The following is an 18,970-nucleotide window of genomic DNA, read 5'->3' on the forward strand; positions in this document are numbered from 1 at the left end:
TTTACCTTTTGATTTTCTGGCACTGAACTTTCTCTCCAACTTCACTTCTTAATTAACATTAATCTGCTGGGATTTGAAAATCTCACCAAAGCAAATAAATTGCTCAGGTTAAGTTAAATAGTTTAGGGGATAGTCATAGTGTTGATGTTGAATTCGTGGATTTGTAAACAGGAAAGGAAGTTCAAATCTCACCATCTCAGCTGTGGAATTAAAATTCAATTTAAAGAAAAATCATAGTAACAGTGAAAGAAATTACCAAATTGTCATAAAGATCTCTCTCCTGTTTCATTAATGTCCTTATCAAGTCTAGTCTCAATGTGACTCCAGATCACAGTTATTCTTAACTATCCTCATGAAGAAAACTACAAGGCATCCCTTGAATTCAAACTGATTTAGTTTAGCTTGGGGATACAGCATGGATAAGGCCCTTTGGCCCACTGAATCCACACTGACCAGCGAACACCCGTACATTAGTTCTATTCTACACACCAGGGACAATTTACAGAAGCCAATTAACCTACAAACTTGCACGTCTTTGGGATGTGGGAGGAAACTGGAGCACCCAGAGAAAGCCCACGTGGTCACAGGTATAACGTACAAACTTCGTACAGACAACACCCGAGGACAGGAGCAAACCCAGGTTTCTGGCGCTGTAAGGCAGCAACTCTATTGCAGTGGCACTGTGCAAAAACAGAAAGTAAAAACAGCTTTGGCATTGATCCAGGCTTTGACTTCAGATGCAGCAAGACTTTCCTCGGCCCAGTCATCCTTACAAGGTTCTCCACGCAAACTGGTGCTGAAATTGAGGGGGGGGGTGTTCCATTAATTATTCAAGTAATGGCCTGACATCGTTGACACATAATCCCACCTACAGACAGTGCCACACTCATTCATCATTGTCTCTGGCATGTCTTGTCCCACCACAGGACAGATCCACCAAAGGGGGTGGCACATCGGTGTACAGTCAAACAGGAAAACGGCACAATGGTGCAGTGGTAGAGTTGCTGCCTTACAGCACCAGAGATCAGGGTTCGATCCTCACTACGGGTGTATGTCTGTACAGAGAGTTTTCACGTTCGCCCTGTGACCTTGTGGGTTTCCTCTGAGTGCTCCAGTTTCCTCCCACATCCCAAAGATGTGTGGGTTTGGAGGTTAATTGACATCTGTAGATTGCCCCTTCTGTGTAGAATGGCACTGTGTGATCGATGGTCAGCGTGGACGTGATGGGACCAAAGTGACTGTTTCCACACTGCATCTCTAAACTAATCTAAACTAAACTAAGCTTGGCAGTCCCACTGCTGACTGGTCTGGCCGGAGGTGGAAGGTCGGCGGTGCCACACTGGGTCTATGGCATCTAGTGAGTGAACAACTGCAAACCAGGGACAAGCTGACTTGTGTTCATCCTCACCAGGCCACCTGCTGTAGATATATCTGTCCACGAGAGGAATGGTAAAAGTGACCATCGTCACTTGTGGAAATCATGTGCTGTTTTTACACTGAGGACACGATCCAGCATGTTGTGTGGTGCGACAAATGTGCTAAATGGGCAAGACCAAGATCAGAATTGGGACTTCAAAACCAGGCATCCATCAGCAGGAGAAATGTGCACCGGCTACAATCTGTAACCTCATGGCCTGGCATATTCCTCAGTCTACCATTACTGCATATCCCTCAGTCTACCATTACTGCATATCCCTCAGTCTACCATTACTGCATATCCCTCAGTCTACCATTACTGCATATCCCTCAGTCTACCATTACTGCATATCCCTCAGTCTACCATTACTGCATATCCCTCAGTCTACCATTACTGCATATCCCTCAGTCTACCATTACTGCATATCCCTCAGTCTACCATTACTGCATATCCCTCAGTCTACCATTACTGCCAAGCCCAGGTTTAATAGACAATAGACAATAGGCGCATGAGTAGGCCATTCGGCCCTTCAATGTTTAATAAGGAGTGCAGCAAGGCATGCTGGAGCAACAATGTGGAGAGCTGAACTATGAGATGGAGCTGTAATATAAGGACCACAGCTAACTCATGAATACAGTGAGCAATAAACAGAGTTTCAGGCAATCCTGAACAAACATATCAAGTTGAAACTCTGCAGTGCTACCTTACTTAGTCGTGAATATTGAAGGATATCAAACAGTCAATGGGGGGGGGGAGGGGGATGAATTAAATATTTCATTGATTACTTTCTTCGGGAGATTTTGTACCTAATTTTCCGTTAACGGATCCTGAATATTCTATTTAACACTTTGCCCTTTCTCTTTCCAGTACAACAATGTCTTGTCTAAGATGGAGACTACCTACAGTACTGCTAAAGTATGCAGGGACAATGGGACCTGCCACCCTCTGGACCCTGGTGAGTTACAGTCTGCAGTGCAACAGTTGCACAGAGTAATCACAAGTTAACAAAACGCTCTTCGCTTACTGAAGACGTTTCAATCTCCCAATCGGAGACTGTGACACCATTCCTGCTGTACGGTGAATAAGCACAGGGCAAGGGAATACTCCGTAGAGGCACAGAAAACTACAGATGTAGGCATCTTAAATAAAGCATAGTGTTGGAGCAACTCAGCGAGTCAGGCAGCATCTCTGGACGACATGGATGGGCAACATTTGGGTCGGGGCCATTATTTAGACTGATTGTAGTATGCGGTGGGGGTGAGACGGGGGTGGGGGGGGACAAAGATGGAAGAAAGGCGGGACAAGGCCGGGCAAGTGATAGGTGAGGTTTGATAGGTAGATGGGTGGAGTGAGTGACAAAAACTAGAGATGAAAAGGAGACAAATGGGTGTCAGATGAGAGGAGGAGTGAAATGTAAAGACAGAGGGAGGGATATAGGGGGAAGGGGGAGGGGAAAGGGGGCAGAATGCTGGGAGAAATGGGTGCGCACTGGAGTTGGTGGGGGCACAGGAAAAAGATGGGGAGGGGGGAAGGGGAATGCATTGTGTTCATCGTCACAGAAGAAGGTAAATCAAAACCATCCCAAAGGACTGGAGAACCAAAGGTCCAATGCAAAATGGGAAATGCCCCCCCGAGAATTATTAGCAGTAAAGAAATTAAACTTGGATTTGAGCTTCCCTAGTGTGTGGGCAACTGTCCTGATGTGGAGAACTGCTGCTGGTGCGGTGAGCTGTCCCTGTGAGGGACTCTGCCCCTCTCTGGTACAGATGTATGTCCCTGTGTGGAGGCCTTCCCAGGTGTGCAGATCTGCCCCAGGTGTAGAGACCTGCACCTGTCTGAAGATTTATCCCTGATGTGGGTATCTGTCGCTGTGTGGAGATTCACCCAGTGCGAGGCTTGGCCCCTGGTGTGAAGATGTGGAGTTCTGCCCTGTATGGTTAGGTGCTGAGGGCTTGCCGAATGCTACAACAACCAGTGGCGGGACTCTGCTCTTCCAGGTGTCACGTTCTTTTTTCATCCACAGATCTGACACACATCTTGGCCACCTCAAACGACTATGATGAGCTGCTGTTTGCCTGGAGAGGTTGGAGAGATACTTCAGGAAAGAAAATGAGGAACAATTTCAAGAAATACGTGCAGCTAAGCAACAAGGCAGCAAAACTCAACGGTGAGGCTCTCGGCGTGAAGAGAGACTTCTCATCTGCTTAAGCTCATTTGCCAAGACAGACTTTGAGGAGGAGTAATTGCACACTGTGACTTTTAAATGGTCTAATTACTGTTGATTTGTCTCTATTACTTTACATTCTGCCCATATAGTTAATGACACTCAGATTGAATAAACTGGTCAAATCTGTTCGATCCCTTTATGAAAATGCTTGGAGTTATGTTGAACCTGGTCAATCATAGAGTCATAGACCATGGAAACAGGCCCTTCGGCCCAACTTGCCCACACCGGCCAACATATCCCAGCTACACTAGTCCCACCTGCCTGTGTTTGCTCCATATCCCTCCAAACCTGTCCGATCCATGTGTCTGTCTAACTGTTTCTTGAACGTTGGGATAGTCCTTGACTCAACTACCTCCTCTGGCAGCTCGTGCTGTACGCCCACACCCTTTGTGTGGAAAAGTTACCCCTCAGATTCTTATTAAATCTTTTCCCCTTTACCTTAAACCTACGTCCTCTGATGGCTATATTAAAAGCTCGACAGGTAGGTACGACACAGATTTTATTTGCAAGTTCTTCAGGAACTTGATTGCATTCTAGACAAGGAGGATAATAGATTAATTTACAATATGTTAGCAAATTGATTTTTAAATCAAAAAGTGATGGTCTGGGGATGAGGGCCCAAAATGTCAGGTTTGACACATAGTAAAGCTTGCCCCATACTGCCCTCTCACACACTCCCCGAACAGGGAAAGACTTGTTAGATAAGAGTGAAGCTGCCCACCATACTGTCCTGACACATACTCCCAGGCAGGGGAACATGGATTGGATGTTAAGTCCCTTCCATCTTCCCCACCATGCACTCGCTAGACAGAGATGGCATTGGCTATACACAATGTAAATGCTCCCTCTACGCTATTTTCTCACACACTCCCAGGGCAGGGCAGCTGTCTAAAAAAAAACATTCTCCAGTGTTGCAACTTTACTTTGAGGGAGATTACTCACCAATGTAAGTTGATGCTCTGAGTCCATATCAATTAGATTGGCCCCAGAATTGACCATGCAAAGCTTACAAAACCGTCCAATCTATGTATCTTTCAGTGTGCTTGTTTCCGTCAGTTGATTTACTGGACAATGTTACAGTCTCTATTTTATTTCCCTTTCTGTTTCCCAGGCCATGCTGATACCGGAGCATTCTGGAGGTCTCTCTATGATTCCAAGACCTTTGAAGCAGACTTGGAGAATATTTACAATCAGCTGAAACCTCTGTACCAGAACCTGCATGCTTACGTCAGAAGAGCGTTGCATAATAAATATGGAGACAAGTACATTAACCTGAGGGGCCCGATCCCAGCCCATCTCTTGGGTAAGATGGATCTTTGTATCATGAAGTTATCCAAGAGAGGGATTGGTTTGAATCCAGATTTATCCTTGGGTGTATAATGTGGGCAATTCAAAGCAGGTTTCAGTGCCCATTCATGTATACTTCAATAAACCCCCTCCAAACCTGTCGGTGTTGGCTTTTAATCAGCATTGTTGCTATGCTGTGAGTGGGTTGAAACCTTAGTGGGGGAACTGAGACTGAGAGATGGACAATAAATAGGAAACACATTCAAGGACACAGGAGATGGCAGAGAATTAGCAACCAACTCATTGAGGGTGTTTAATTTGAGTTGAGAGGTGATTCTTTTTGTTTATTATCAAAGCGAGATCCCCAATCAAAAACCCAACGGTATCACCGGCCATTAATCCCCATTCCAATGGATCAGACACCCCACTCCCCCAACCCAAATTATACTCTTCTAGCCCCAACCAATCCCACCACACCTGACTCCATCCCGCAACCCTGATTGACCAAAGCCCCGCTCCCAAATCCATTCCTCGTGCAGGGTATCGTAACTCTACTTTGAATGAGATGACGCACCAATGCCATATCATATCATATCATCATATGTATACAGCCGGAAACAGGCCTTTTCGGCCCTCCAAGTCCGTGCCGCCCAGTGATCCCCGCACATTAACACTATCCTACACCCACTAGGGACAATTTTTACATTTACCCAGCCAATTAACCTACATACCTGTACGTCTTTGGAGTGTGGGAGGAAACCGAAGATCTCGGAGAAAACCCACGCAGGTCACGGGGAGAACGTACAAACTCCTTACAGTGCAGCACCCGTAGTCAGGATCGAACCTGAGTCTCCGGCGCTGCATTCGCTGTAAAGCAGCAACTCTACCGCTGCGCTACCGGTGTGTAATCTCACTTCCACTATCTGAACACCGCCAGGCTCTGCTCTCCCCTCGTTAATGATCAGAAATGTCCCTCTCCCCAACCTCAATCAACCAGAGCCGCCAACGCCATCCCCTAACACGACAAATCAGAAACTCCACAAATCAGAAACTCCACAATTCCTTGCACAAACCTCTTCAGTCGCAGCACCCCTAACAGCACTCCTTCTGTTTCTGATTCTTCTGCTTTCGTGTCCATCATTCCATGTTTCAAATGTTGACATTGTAGCGAGTCCGATAGCGGATGGATGTTGCAGACGAAGTTTATTGCATGGCTCAAAAACTCCGTGACAATCGCAACACTCAACTGTAGACAACTACCTAACGTCTTACCTAAACGGAGTTCAACGCTAGACTGACTATCTCTCCCGCGCTGGCACACCTGGTGACCTCGCTAGCCAATCCGAAGGTTCGAACTCTCCCAGCCAATCCCTATGTCCCTACAACATCGCTGTCATAACAGCACTCCTCATCTGCAAACAACGATCATAATGCACCCACACCATCAACTAGCACACGATAATCTCCTCATTCAATCCACAACCTCCCCACCTACCCGAAGCACTCTCCCCTTCCCCGGCCCAGACACACCTTGTTTTCCCCTGTGATGATGAGGGCTTGCCTGGCGCATGTCTTACAGGCGGCACGAGATGCGGGTTGAATTTCCCGCTGGTACCCCCAAGAATTCAACATTGTTCAATGTGCACTGCAAACACCAACCAAACTTCACATTGCAGGATGCATAAGAGTAGTGGAGTCAGGGGGAAGTCAAGGTCAGTCAACGCCTTTATTGTCATCTGCACAAAGATGATGGCGCAGCCAGAGTTGCTGCCTTCAAGCTCTCACAGTGCCAGAGACCTGGGTTTCATCCCGACTACGGGTGCTGTCTGTACGAAGCTTGTACGTTCTCCCCTGAACCGCGTGGGTTTTCTATGAGATCTTTGGAAAGTTGTAAATCCTTTAGTGGGTGATAAGACCCTGGTTTAACATCATGTGCATGGAATATTGCAGCACAATGCTACATTGGGAAAATAAATAAGACCTTGATCTCAAGAAGACTTGAAGCAGCAAACTCCCAGCTCCTGGGTAAGAGTGCTCTCCTTCGTGTCACAGGAGGCAATATTGGTGCCATGGCAGCTTCTGCCAGCGTTCTGTAGATGATAAAGAGAAATGTGATCCAGGCACTGATTATGATGGTCATTTGTGGTCAATGTTATCTCTCTGTGCTGCCAGGTAACATGTGGGCCCAGTCATGGAATAACGTCTACAAACTGCTGATACCCTATCCCGAAGCCAGTCATGTTGATGCTACCCCTGAAATGATCAAACAGGTTAGTCTGAAGAGGGAATTTCAATTTGTCCGCTGAAGGGAGTGAGGCGTGGTCTGGAATATGTGGCCTCACAACCTACAGCCACACAGAATGGTTGCATGGATGTCAGAGATCACAATCCATTCCCACACCGTGATTCAGTAAGATCTAACCCCAGCATCTGCACTGTAAGATCCCAATGCAATAGCTGCATTGTAAGATCAACACCTGCACAAGCAGATCATGGTCTAATCACTACACAGTCAAACCCATCAACACACTCTGAGGTCCCAGTCCACAGATGGATAGGACAGTCGTGCACCATCCCAAGCACAGGAAGACTCCAAAGCAGCCGTTGCATATTGAATTCCTAACCCAACCACACAATGTTATCTCAATCCCCTCACAGTCAGGTCCCACTCCAACCATCACACCCCTGCACAGTGTGGGCCAAATCTATTTTTGCAGCAGGATCTAAATCACCCTTCCAGTGATCTCCCAAACCAGGCCTTGGCACACCAACCACTGCATCGTTATAACCAATCTAATCACACAGCTAAATCCTATTCCCAGCCCACAAAATCTGTTCCCAATCCAATCGCACATTAAAACATTTACAGTGATATCCCGTCTCAGGGAGAACCCAATCCAGACTTGGACAACAAGATCCCATGTAAGCACAACCTAGAAAAGTCCCAAACAAACCTGCACTGAGGGATCACAATCCAATCCCTGCACAGTGAAATCCCACATCAATCTCCACATATCTGCCAATCACCCCTCTCTCACCTCTCACTTGCCAATTATTGCCTCACTTCCCCACCTCTCTTTCCTAGTTTACTTTCCCCTATTCAATCAGTCTGAAGAAGTGTCTCAACCTGAAACATCGCCGGTCCATTTTGCTCTCCAAAATGCTGCCTGACCCATTGAGCTCCACCAGCACTTTAATTTTTGCAGCCTGATAGAAAGACAGCCGAGAGCAATTTGGTTTGGCTGATCCTTTTGCCTTTAACGCCTTGTTCTCTCTTTAACAGAAATGGACTCCCGTAAAAATGTTTCAGGAATCAGACAAGTTCTTCCAATCACTTGGCCTCATTGCAATGCCAGATGAGTTCTGGAATAAGTCAATGCTGGTGAAGCCGGAGAATCGAGAGGTGGTGTGTCATGCCTCTGCCTGGGACTTCTTCAACCGCAAGGACTTCCGGTTAGTCTCAGACTGGTGGAGTCGTTATACTACACTGGAATTTAGAAGGATGAGAGGAAATCTTATCGAAACGTATAAGATTACTAAGGGGCTGGACACGTTAGAGGCAGGAAACATGTTCCCAATGTTGGGGGAGTCCAGAACAAGGGGCCACAGTTTAAGAATAAGGGGTAGGCCATTTAGAACTGAGATGAGGAAAAACGTTTTCAGTCAGAGAGTTGTGAATCTGTGGAATTCTCTGCCTCAGAAGGCAGTGGAGGCCAATTCTCTGAATGCATTCAAGAGAGAGGTGGATAGAGCTCTTAAGGATAGCGGAGTCAGGGGGTATGGGGAGAAGGCAGGAACGGGGTACTGATTGAGAATGATCAGCCATGATCACATTGTATGGCGGTGCTGGCTCGAAGGGCCGAATGGCCTCCTCCTGCACCTATTGTCTATTGTCTATTGTCTATTGACTAGACTTCAACAAGTCCCAGTGAATCAATAATCTATTTACATATGGGGGTTAAAAGATAGATTTGGGTTAGATCAAGACTCAGAATATACTTTCTCTTCCCCGTTGTTGCGTGAAACATCTACTCTATTCGGGAAATGGGCTGGGAGTTGGAAAGTGCTGTTCAACTGGAGTACTAACACATTTTGGGGCTAGGTTTAGGTTTATTATTGAGGTTCAGTGAAAACCTTTGTTTTCATGCTATCCAAACAGATAAGATATACCATCCATAAATACAACCAAGGCAAACTCAAGTAAAGTAGATAGAGCAAAGGGGAGGATACAGAGTACAGATCATAGTTCTCAGCATTAGCTGGGGGTTCCAATAGGGGGAAAGGATGAGACATTTCTCCATCCACAAAGTACCTGGTGAGACCAGCTGAAAATGCCAGCAGGTCCCTGACCTTGTTCCAAGGACGATTGTGCTTGTCTGACCCAGGTGTGACCGTGCATGCCAGCTATGACAGAGCCAGCTATGACTGGTTGGCGACTGGTGTGTAATCAATAGCTCGCAGAATTCTTGGCTCATTGGTCTCACACTTCCCAACAAGAAAACGACTGCACGTCCCCCGGCCTGCCTTCTCATGCAAAATATACACTGGGAGCAAAATAGTGGCCGGTGTTTCCATTGCACCATGCATCAGGGTTCAGACCACACCAAGGGCGGCATTGAGTGACCCCATCATTCTCGCCACACTTCTGCATGTTGTTGAGGGGAAGCGTTCTGTGCTGTGTTATAAGTTTCCCCATAAAATAATTGCTCAGAAGATACTCTGATAGCCTTTCAATTCTTTCTGTAATCCTTTTCCTCCAGAATTAAGCAGTGCACCGTGGTGAACATGGACGACCTGGTAACTGTGCACCATGAAATGGGACACATCCAATACTTCCTTCAGTACAAAGACCTGGACATCTCATTCCGTGACGGCGCTAACCCTGGTTTCCACGAGGCCATTGGTGATGTAATGGCTCTGTCAGTCTCCACTCCGAAGCACCTCCAAACCATTGGGCTGCTCAACAAGGTGGAGGACAATAAAGGTAAATCCCACGGCACTTACCACAGGATGCCTTTGAAATCGGAGGAATTAGTTGCTGGTTTGTACGTGGCTGAGCTGGGAATCAAAGAAAGAGTTGAAAAAGTACAATACAGAAGGAGGCCCTTCAGCACATGGATTCTGTGTTGGTCGAGACAAAACGACAAATCTGAATCCAAGCTTCCAGCACTCGGTCAATAGACAATAGACAATAGGTGCAGGAGGAGGCCTTTCAGCCCTTCGAGCCAGCACCGCCATTCAATGTGATCACGGCTGATCATTCTCAATCAGTACCCCGTTCCTGCCTTCTCCCCATACGCCCTTACTCTGCTATCCTTAAGAGCTCTATCTAGCTCTCTCTTGGATGCATTCAGAGAATTGGCCTCCACTGCCTTCTGAGGCAGTGAATTCCACAGATTTACAACTCTCTGACTGAAAAAGTTTTTCCTCATCTCAGTTTTAAATGGCCTACCCCTTATTCTTAAACTGTGGCCCCTTGTTCTGGACTCCCCCAAGATTGGGAACATGTTTCCTGCCTCTAACGTGTCCAACCCCTTAATAATCTTATACGTTTCGATAAGATCTCCTCTCATCCTTCTAAATTCCAGTGTATACAAGCCTAGTCGCTCCAGTCTTTCAACATATGACAGTCCCGCCATTCCAGGAATTAACCTAGTAAACCTATGCTGCACGCCCTCAGTAGCAAGAATATCCTTCCTCAAATTTGGAGACCAAAACTGCACACAGTACTCCAGGTGCGGTCTCATTGTAGGTCCTTGCCCTGCTGGTCTCACCTGCCCCTCTACCCCAGGTTTCTGTGATAACTGCAATGTCGGGCCTCCACATATCAGATCATCCACCTTTTTCACTGAACTCCTTTCATTTAGATAACTACCTGATTCCCTTTGTGTCTGTGTTTCTTCCATTGTTTGCTCTAGCCTCCACTCCCTCACCAACGTGGTGACCTCAAAATCCAGCTCTGCATTTTTCTGACACTACGCCAACTACCCCCACCAGAACAGCAGCAAACTTGCCCACTACGATATCTGCCCCAGCTCTGTGAAGGTGCCACATCCCCCACCTGGCAGGACCGTACGTTCTCCCCAATGGCCCAGGAATGCAAAGCTTCTGCTCCCCGCACATCTCCGTCATCATCTCTCCAGCCATACAATCATCTGCACTCTTCTATTTCTGTTTTCACTGACACGTGGCACCCGGCAGTATTCTGGAGATTATCACTTTCCAGGTGCTGCTACTTAATTCCGTTCTTAAGTCCAAAACTTTGCGTGCAGGATTTAATCTCTTTGTTATTGGTGTTACCCAGCAACCTGATCTCTGGCCACTCCCTTCCCAGAATGTCCTGCAGCCACTCAGCATTATCCTTCACCCGCCGCCAGGGAGGCAACAGATCATCGTGCAATCAGGTCTACGATGACAGAAACCCTTGCCTGCTCATCCACCTCCAGAATTGCCTCTTAATCTTCCTCCTTCCTGTGCAGCTGAGACACCTCCAGTGCTGGGGTCTGAGGTCCTGGCTCTGGCTGAACCCTGACAGGATTCAGAGCTACACTGATTAGACAGTCCTTGTGGATCTCCTGAACAAGTGCTAGGCAGACACCCAGTCCCTCCATGCCTGCACTCTCAGGTGACCACCTGCTGAAACGTGCGCTCCAAACGCACCCTCACGGAACACACAGAGTGTCGTAGAGTTCCCTCAAAGCACTGAAGATGCACTCCACTGCTCTGGGATGAAGCATTGTGCCACGTCCTGCCCTGATTAGCTCACTGACCAGAAAACAGAATCATTTAATTAATTCACAAAACTGTAGCTATTCTATTGTCCATCCTCTCCAAAGTCCATTACTCACTGAAGTCTGCAGATCTCGCAAAACCTGCTGCACCGTAGCAGAAGATTTCTAGCCCTAGGTTCCTCAAGATCTGGGCCAGTTAATAGTAATTTCTGTTCAGTTTAGTTTTAGTTTGGTTTAGCTTAGTTTAGTTTAGAGATACAGTGCGGAACCAGGTCCTTCGGCATAACGAGTCCACGCCAACCAATGATCGCCACACACTAACACTATCCTACACACACCGGGGACAACTTGCAATTTTACCAAGCCAATTAGCCTACAAACCTGCACGTCTTTGGAGTGTGGGAGGAAACCAGAGGTCACCGAGAAAACCAATGCAGGTCACGGGGAGAACGTACAAACTCCACACAGGCAGCAGCTATCGTCAGGATCGAACCCGGGCCTGTGGCGCTGTAAGGCAGTAACTCTACCACTGCACCACTGTGCTTCCCGAATTCTTCATTTGCAGATTCAATTGTTTAAAAGATACAGCTTGGAAACAGGCACTTTGGCTCAATGAGTCTGCCTGTTGGTCGACGCATTAATGTATCTCACTTCCGCATCTACTCCTTGCATACCAGAGGCCAATTAGCCTACAAACCCGCACATTTTGGGATGTGGGATGCAGCCGGAGCACCTGGAGAAAACCCACGTGGTCACAGGGAGAAGGTGCAAACTCCATAGACAGCATCCGAGGTCAGGTTTGAACCCGGGTCTCTGTTGCCGTGAGGCAGCATCTCGACCAGTTGCACCACTGTGCCTTCAAATAGAAAGCTGGGAGATGGACAGCTGCTTTCCATCACCATTTACTGTTAGCTTACATATGAAAATGACTATGACAAGATTGGGAAAGCCCAGCTGTAAAAGATCTGCTACTCACTAGGGCCCACACAGAGTGAGTACTGCACTCAACGAGCTTGTATTGCTAATGAAACCACTATAAAGGATATAATGACTGGAGGTTTATTTCTGCAGAGAGTGATATCAACTACTTGATGAGCATTGCCCTGGACAAGATTGCTTTCCTCCCATTTGGCTACCTGATGGATCAATGGCGATGGAAGGTTTTCGATGGACGGATCCCTGAAAGTGATTATAACCGAGAGTGGTGGAATCTGAGGTACAATACAGTGGCTGATGTTCTGTGATTGGGAAGGTCACAAAAACACCTCTTCTGTGGCACATTAACAAAGGCCTTCTGAGAGTCCAACTACACAACACCCTTTTGAGTTTGAGTTGGAGTTGAGTTTGAGTTTAGTTTATCGTCACGTGCAGTGAGGTACAATGAAAAGCTTTTGTTGCAAGCTAACCAGTCAGCAGAAAGACCTTGGTCCTCCCTTGTCATTAGTAAACACTAACACTGACAGGTACCCTTTCACACATCCATGTTAACTGTCCAGTTCTATTTTCTAATGGCGAGCACTTCCTTAATGATGGATTCCAATGATTTACTTCAGGCTCCATGATCTGGAATTCGCAGGCTCTCAGAATTTATTGGTTTCAATCCCATTTATTTCTACTGGACAAAAGTTTTCACAAATCTAATTTCCTCAATCATCATATGTTCAAAGGTTACGCATGATTCTACGATCCGCACATAAGTGCTTCATTGTGTCCACCTCAGGACCATCACCAATCACGGTGTGAACCTTCAATGTCCCATACCTTTCTAACTTAAGTCATTCCTCCTTTAAATCATGCTTTCACGATACACTTATCCTCATAAGTACCACATCCGGTAAAGAAAGAGAGAACATAATCGACCGTGAATACATCAGTAACCTTCTCCTGGAGAGTATGGGTTGGATAATGAAGGCTGGGCATGCCACGGTTGCCCCATCCTGAGAATGGCTCTGGCAACTTTCTCAGTGGTTGCATTGTTTGCACCTGATATCTCACCTTACTCATTTAGTGCCAGTTGCACTTGGTAAGATGGCCCTGCATTTCCTGAGACAGCGAGACTGCATGGATTTTAAGTATCAGAAATAGATGGCTGGCCCCACAGATAACAGTATGAATGAGAGAGAGAGAGGAAGAGAAAAGGGAACAGAGAGAAGGTAACATTACTCAAGTAGTCTTTACATGGAGGAACCCAGCATATGAGAGAACATGGGGTAGAGGAGATGTCATGAGATTTCATAGAGTCTGGAAAGATGTTGGTGAGGCTGGGGATATGACGTACATCGGAGTTTCCATTTCTGATGGTTCTGTCCTATTGCAACAACTGGACGCATTGAGGGATAAAAATTGAGTAGCATGGAGTGCCGTCTAAGGGAAATGGTTTTGTGTGTGTGTAACCTCAACAGAAACATCCGCAGTTCAACTTATCAACTATAAGTTGATGATTTTCCTCTCCAGCAGACTCAAGATGTGACCAGCTTAAATTTCCATGTTCTCCAACAAGATTTAGCAAGGTTCCAGTACATGCACTGATGTTTGTGATTGCATCTCCTAAACACATGACCTCCACCCTCAAGAAAGACCAGGACAGAAACTGCTGCGGGATACCATGATCTCCAAGTTCTTCTCCATGTCACACCCTCTTTATCGCCACAAGGTCTGAATACCGGAACCCTCTATCTCACAACCTTCACCACACAGACATCAGCATTTCAAGAATCTCGATCACTTTCTCCAGAACAATTAGTAATGGCCGATGAAATCTGGGCCGACCATCTTGTGAATGGTTCCCAAGCAGTTCCTATCAAGTTGTTTTTATTATTGTTGGCTTCATTTGGTATGCTGCCCCATCTCCCACCCACCAACCCTAGATCCAGGGTACAATGACCTTCTGAAGCATACACCAAGTAGAAGCTTCAGGGTAGACGCTAAACCCCAGCTGCCTTGTGCTAGTGCCCAAGTTACCTTGTATCTCTCACCCACAGGTTAAAATATCAAGGACTGTGCCCTCCTGTACCTCGCTCAGAGGAAGATTTCGATCCTGGTGCGAAATTCCACATTCCTTCCAGTGTCCCCTATGTCAGGTATGTCCTGGACACAGATGTTTCTCTGGCTCTGTGATAGTGTTAATGCATCTGATGGTGACTTTAACTCAAATATCTCAGGTTTCCAACCCTTCGGGTTTGTCCTGGAGGCACAAGATTAAACTTCGCCGGCAATCCTGGGTGAAAATTATAACGATGTTAATACAATTGTTTTCCTTCTTCATCAATAATTTATAAAATTAGGGGGAAGTAAGAAATATTCTCTTTGGCAGATTGAGGGTGGGTTTGTAGGTGGAGCTATTGGTGGGCTGGTCACGTGATGGAACTTCCAGGCATATGCCCAACCAAAGGCATTGACCATCTACGATGTCAACAGAAAGAAATGATCACTTTTTTAGCCAAAAGTATGTTGAAAATTGACTTCAGAAGAAATCATTGCTATTTTTGGTCTGAGGAAGAGTAATTGAATGACTTAAATGATCATGGTGGCACGATGGCGCAGCGGTAGAATTGCTGCCTTACAGCGCTTGTGGCGCAAGAGACCCGGGTTCGATCCCAACTACGGGCGCCGTCTGTACGAAATTTGTACGTTCTCCCCGTGACCGCGTGGGTTTTCTCCGAGATCTTCGGTTTCCTCCCACACTCCAATGACGTACAGGTTTGTAGGTTAATTGGCTTGGTATGAATGTAAATCGCCCCTAGTGGACTCGGTGGACCGAAGGGCCTGTTTCCACGCTGTATCTCTAAACTGTACTAAACTAAATCTGGAACTTCGACCTAGGGTCAGTTAAAAAAATTGGCCAGCTTAGCAAATGCTTTCAGAGAGGAAGGGGGTGCCGCTGGCTGTTGACGATTCTTGATACCGCACGAAGGTTATTGTGGAAACTTAAAAGCTCACAGTTTAGGAGTTAACGTATTGGCAAGGGAGGAAGATTTGTCTGGCAACCAAGAACTGCAGCAACTGGCTTTTTCTGGTGGCAAGATGTAATGAGTGACAGACCACAGGCATTGTGTGCTGGGATTCAGATTTTACAATTTCTATAATGACCTGGCTGCAGGCACCAAGATAAACTTGCTAATTTGCTGATGATGTCAGGACAGTTAGGTAAGTAATGAAAAGGACACAAGAGGTTGTGGGAGAGGGGACTTGCTTGAAATGTATGAGGTCACGAGGTGCATGGGCAGAGTGATGTGGGATGTTCCCTCTTCAAAAAAAGAGTCATCCATTGAAGAGAGAGACGAGGCAAGTTTATCTTCTCTCAGGGAGTTCTGAGTCTTTGGAATCTCTCCCTCAAGAGATTTGCAAGTCAAGATGAGTTTGTTGGCAGATGCATATATTATGGCATGCTGTAGGTATAATGAAATCTTGTTTGTGACAGAATCACGGGTACATAGATTCAGGCAACACAACAAGAACATAAATTATACATAAATTCTGCATAAATTCTGCACGACAGTAAATAGAAAAGAGTAAATAAACAATACATTATTGCAAGAAACAAGTTCATGGTCATACAAGAGGTGGTTTCATCGCCAAGATAGGATTAGGGCTGTACAGGTCGGTTCAAGAACATAATGGTTGGAGGAAAATAGCTATTCTTGAACCTGGTGGTTTGGGACTTTGGGCTTCTATACCTCCTGCTCAAAGATTGTCGTGAGAGAGGTCAAAGTCCAGATGGTAAGGAGGATCCATAATGATAGATGCTGCCTCATTTCAATGTTTATTGATAGTGGGGAGGGCTGTGCCCATGGTGGACTGAGCTGAGATCACCACACTCTGCTGCCTCTTGTGTTTCCTATATGTTGGAATTGCCATGATGCAACCAGTCAGGATACTTTCTAAGACACATCAATGAAAGTTTATTAGAGTATTCGGTGTCATGCCAAATCTCTTTAAGAAAATAGAAACCCTGGCAGGCCTTCTTCTTGATTACATCGAAATACTAGGTCCAGGGCAGCTCATCGTGAACTTAATGCCCAGGAATTTGAAGCTGCTGATTCCACTGCCAACCCATCAATGGAAACTGGCAAAGATAGACTCAAAGTGCAAGAGTAACTCAGCGGGTCAGACGGCATCTCTGGAGAAATTGGATGGGTGACGTTTTGGGTCAGGACCCTTCTTCGGACTCTGGAAACTGGCACATGGTCTCCGGACTTCCCTTCTGAAGTCAATGATTAGTTGGTTGGTTTTGTTGACATTGAGTGAGAGGTTGTTGTTGTGGTACCACTTCACCAGGTGTTCTATTATTTCACTCCTGCACGCTGACACATCACCACCTGTGATTTAGCCAACAATAGTGGCATCATGGCCTTGGAGTTGTGCCTAGCCATGGACGCGTGTAGAGAGTAAAACAGGAGGGGTACACAGCCCTCAGGTCCACCTTTGTTGCTGGTCAACGAGGAGATCTTTCTATCAATCCGCACTGATTGAGGTCTCTCAATGAGGAAGTCAAGAACGCAATTGCAAAGAGAGTCTGAAGATTTTTTAGGCAGTTAGATAAATTCTTGATGAGCAAGGATGTGAAATTATATTGCAGATATATGGGATTGTAAAGTAGAATTTACAGCCAGATAGGACATGATCTTGTTGTGTGGCAGAACAGTCTTTAGGGACCAAGCAATCCATTTGTGTTCCTCGTTTGTCCGTACTTATGACGGTTAATGTTACTATCAGTTTGTAAATGTTCCAGTTTTGTTTGTTGATAAGTGCAGGATGATGTGCAGACACATTTTCTTACAGCTTCAAATCAAAAAGGTAAATATGTAAAAGGATTATTTTTACTGGGGTAAAAATGCACAAAAATCAAATTGGCTATCAAATACAAACCGCAACAGATTGGCCACCTACTGTAAAACAAAACAAAACATTGGATTGAGGCCACACCATTGATAACTACATTAGACACTCATTACATTGAGCAATCTTTGTTCCTGTTGGCAGGGCGGGTAATGCATTGTAGTTGCAAAGTGTGTGAGTCAGAGGAACCAGTTTTCCTGTTCCATGCACAATCTCCTGGAGCTCAGTGAGATGTCTAGGAACCCACTTTGCACGTTGGGGCATCTTGAGCTGCACTTTGAGTTCCAGGCATGAGGTTCATCGGATTATTATATTTAATCAGGAATCTGGACAATTGAGCCCTGGTGCAGACCCATCTTGAAGTTAGGCAGTAATCTGGGTTTGGGAAATTCCCAGGGACTGGACATGATAACAAGCCATATTGTTCTGAGAACCTGAGATGCAGTGGGTCAGCCTTAAACTGTGACCAACAGGTCAACAGGTACTTACTGTGCATTCAAACATGAACAATGAATATGAGGGAGATAAGCGATTGGACCATGGCACCATCTTAAGGGCCTGTCCCACTTAGGCGATTTTAAGGCGACTGCCAGCGACTAGGCTATCGCCGAACTTTCGCCAGGGTGTCGCGGGCATGATCTTGAGGAGTCTTCCATGAATCGTAGCGGATCTTGGCGCGTGGCGGAAAAAAATTCCAGATAGAAATTTCTCGGCGACAGCTGGCTTGTCGCCAGGTATCGTAGCTTATTGCGGGCGCTGTCGCATGCTGTCCCAGGTTTGCTAGGTTGTCGCAGATGCATTTAGACGCACGTAATATTAAATTAAGAAAAAGCATTTGAAGATACCAGAAGATAGTTTTGTTTAACCAATTTATTTACCGTCAGGACATTTGACAGGTAGATTGGAGGCGACAGTTTGACGGTCAGGTAAGCGTGGGAATTTAGCGATGTTTCCGAAGACGGTGTAATCTCTTAGCCAGGTGCTAGTTTCACAAAAAAAGTAACTTGTATCGACCTGATTCGGCATTGTCGTGGTCATTGTCGTAGGGTAAAAGAAAATTTTGGCGATCTGCTACGACTTTGACATGTAAGAAAATAACTGCAGATGTTGGTACAAATCAAAGGTATTTATTTCACAAAATGCTGGAGTAACTCAGCAGGTCAGGCAGCTTCTCAGGAGAGAAGGAATGGGTGATGTTTCGGGTCAATACCCGGTCAGGCAGCATCTCAGGAGAGAAGGAATGGGTGACGTTTCGGGTCGAGACCCTTCTTCAGACTGATCTTCTCTCCTGAGATGCTGCCTGACTTGCTGAGTTACTCCAGCATTTTGTGAAATAAATGCTACGACTTTGACAGTCGCCGGCAGTCGCCTTAAAAATCGCGTAACTGGGACAAGCCCTTTAGATATACAGGGAAGGGACTGAGAGGGGATGCCTTAGTGACAGGACAGTATTGTTGTGAAGATAAACAG

At 46.0% G+C, this 18,970-nt stretch overlaps 1 protein-coding gene across 2 annotated transcripts in view; it reads left to right on the top strand.

Moving 5' to 3' along the window:
• Window positions 1-18,970, top strand: part of ace (angiotensin I converting enzyme (peptidyl-dipeptidase A) 1) — an 82,533-nt gene that overhangs the window by 48,677 nt on the left and 14,886 nt on the right. For both annotated transcript variants that reach the window (XM_078424924.1, XM_078424923.1), the window contains exons 15-22: window positions 2,285-2,372; window positions 3,441-3,584; window positions 4,756-4,947; window positions 7,104-7,201; window positions 8,215-8,384; window positions 9,692-9,915; window positions 12,734-12,878; window positions 14,644-14,742. In XM_078424924.1, coding sequence (XP_078281050.1) covers window positions 2,285-2,372; window positions 3,441-3,584; window positions 4,756-4,947; window positions 7,104-7,201; window positions 8,215-8,384; window positions 9,692-9,915; window positions 12,734-12,878; window positions 14,644-14,742 — 1,160 coding nt within the window. The remainder of the gene's footprint in view (window positions 1-2,284; window positions 2,373-3,440; window positions 3,585-4,755; window positions 4,948-7,103; window positions 7,202-8,214; window positions 8,385-9,691; window positions 9,916-12,733; window positions 12,879-14,643; window positions 14,743-18,970) is intronic.

The sequence above is a fragment of the Rhinoraja longicauda genome, chromosome 29 (assembly GCF_053455715.1).
Source record: "Rhinoraja longicauda isolate Sanriku21f chromosome 29, sRhiLon1.1, whole genome shotgun sequence".
NCBI lineage: Eukaryota > Metazoa > Chordata > Chondrichthyes > Rajiformes > Arhynchobatidae > Rhinoraja > Rhinoraja longicauda.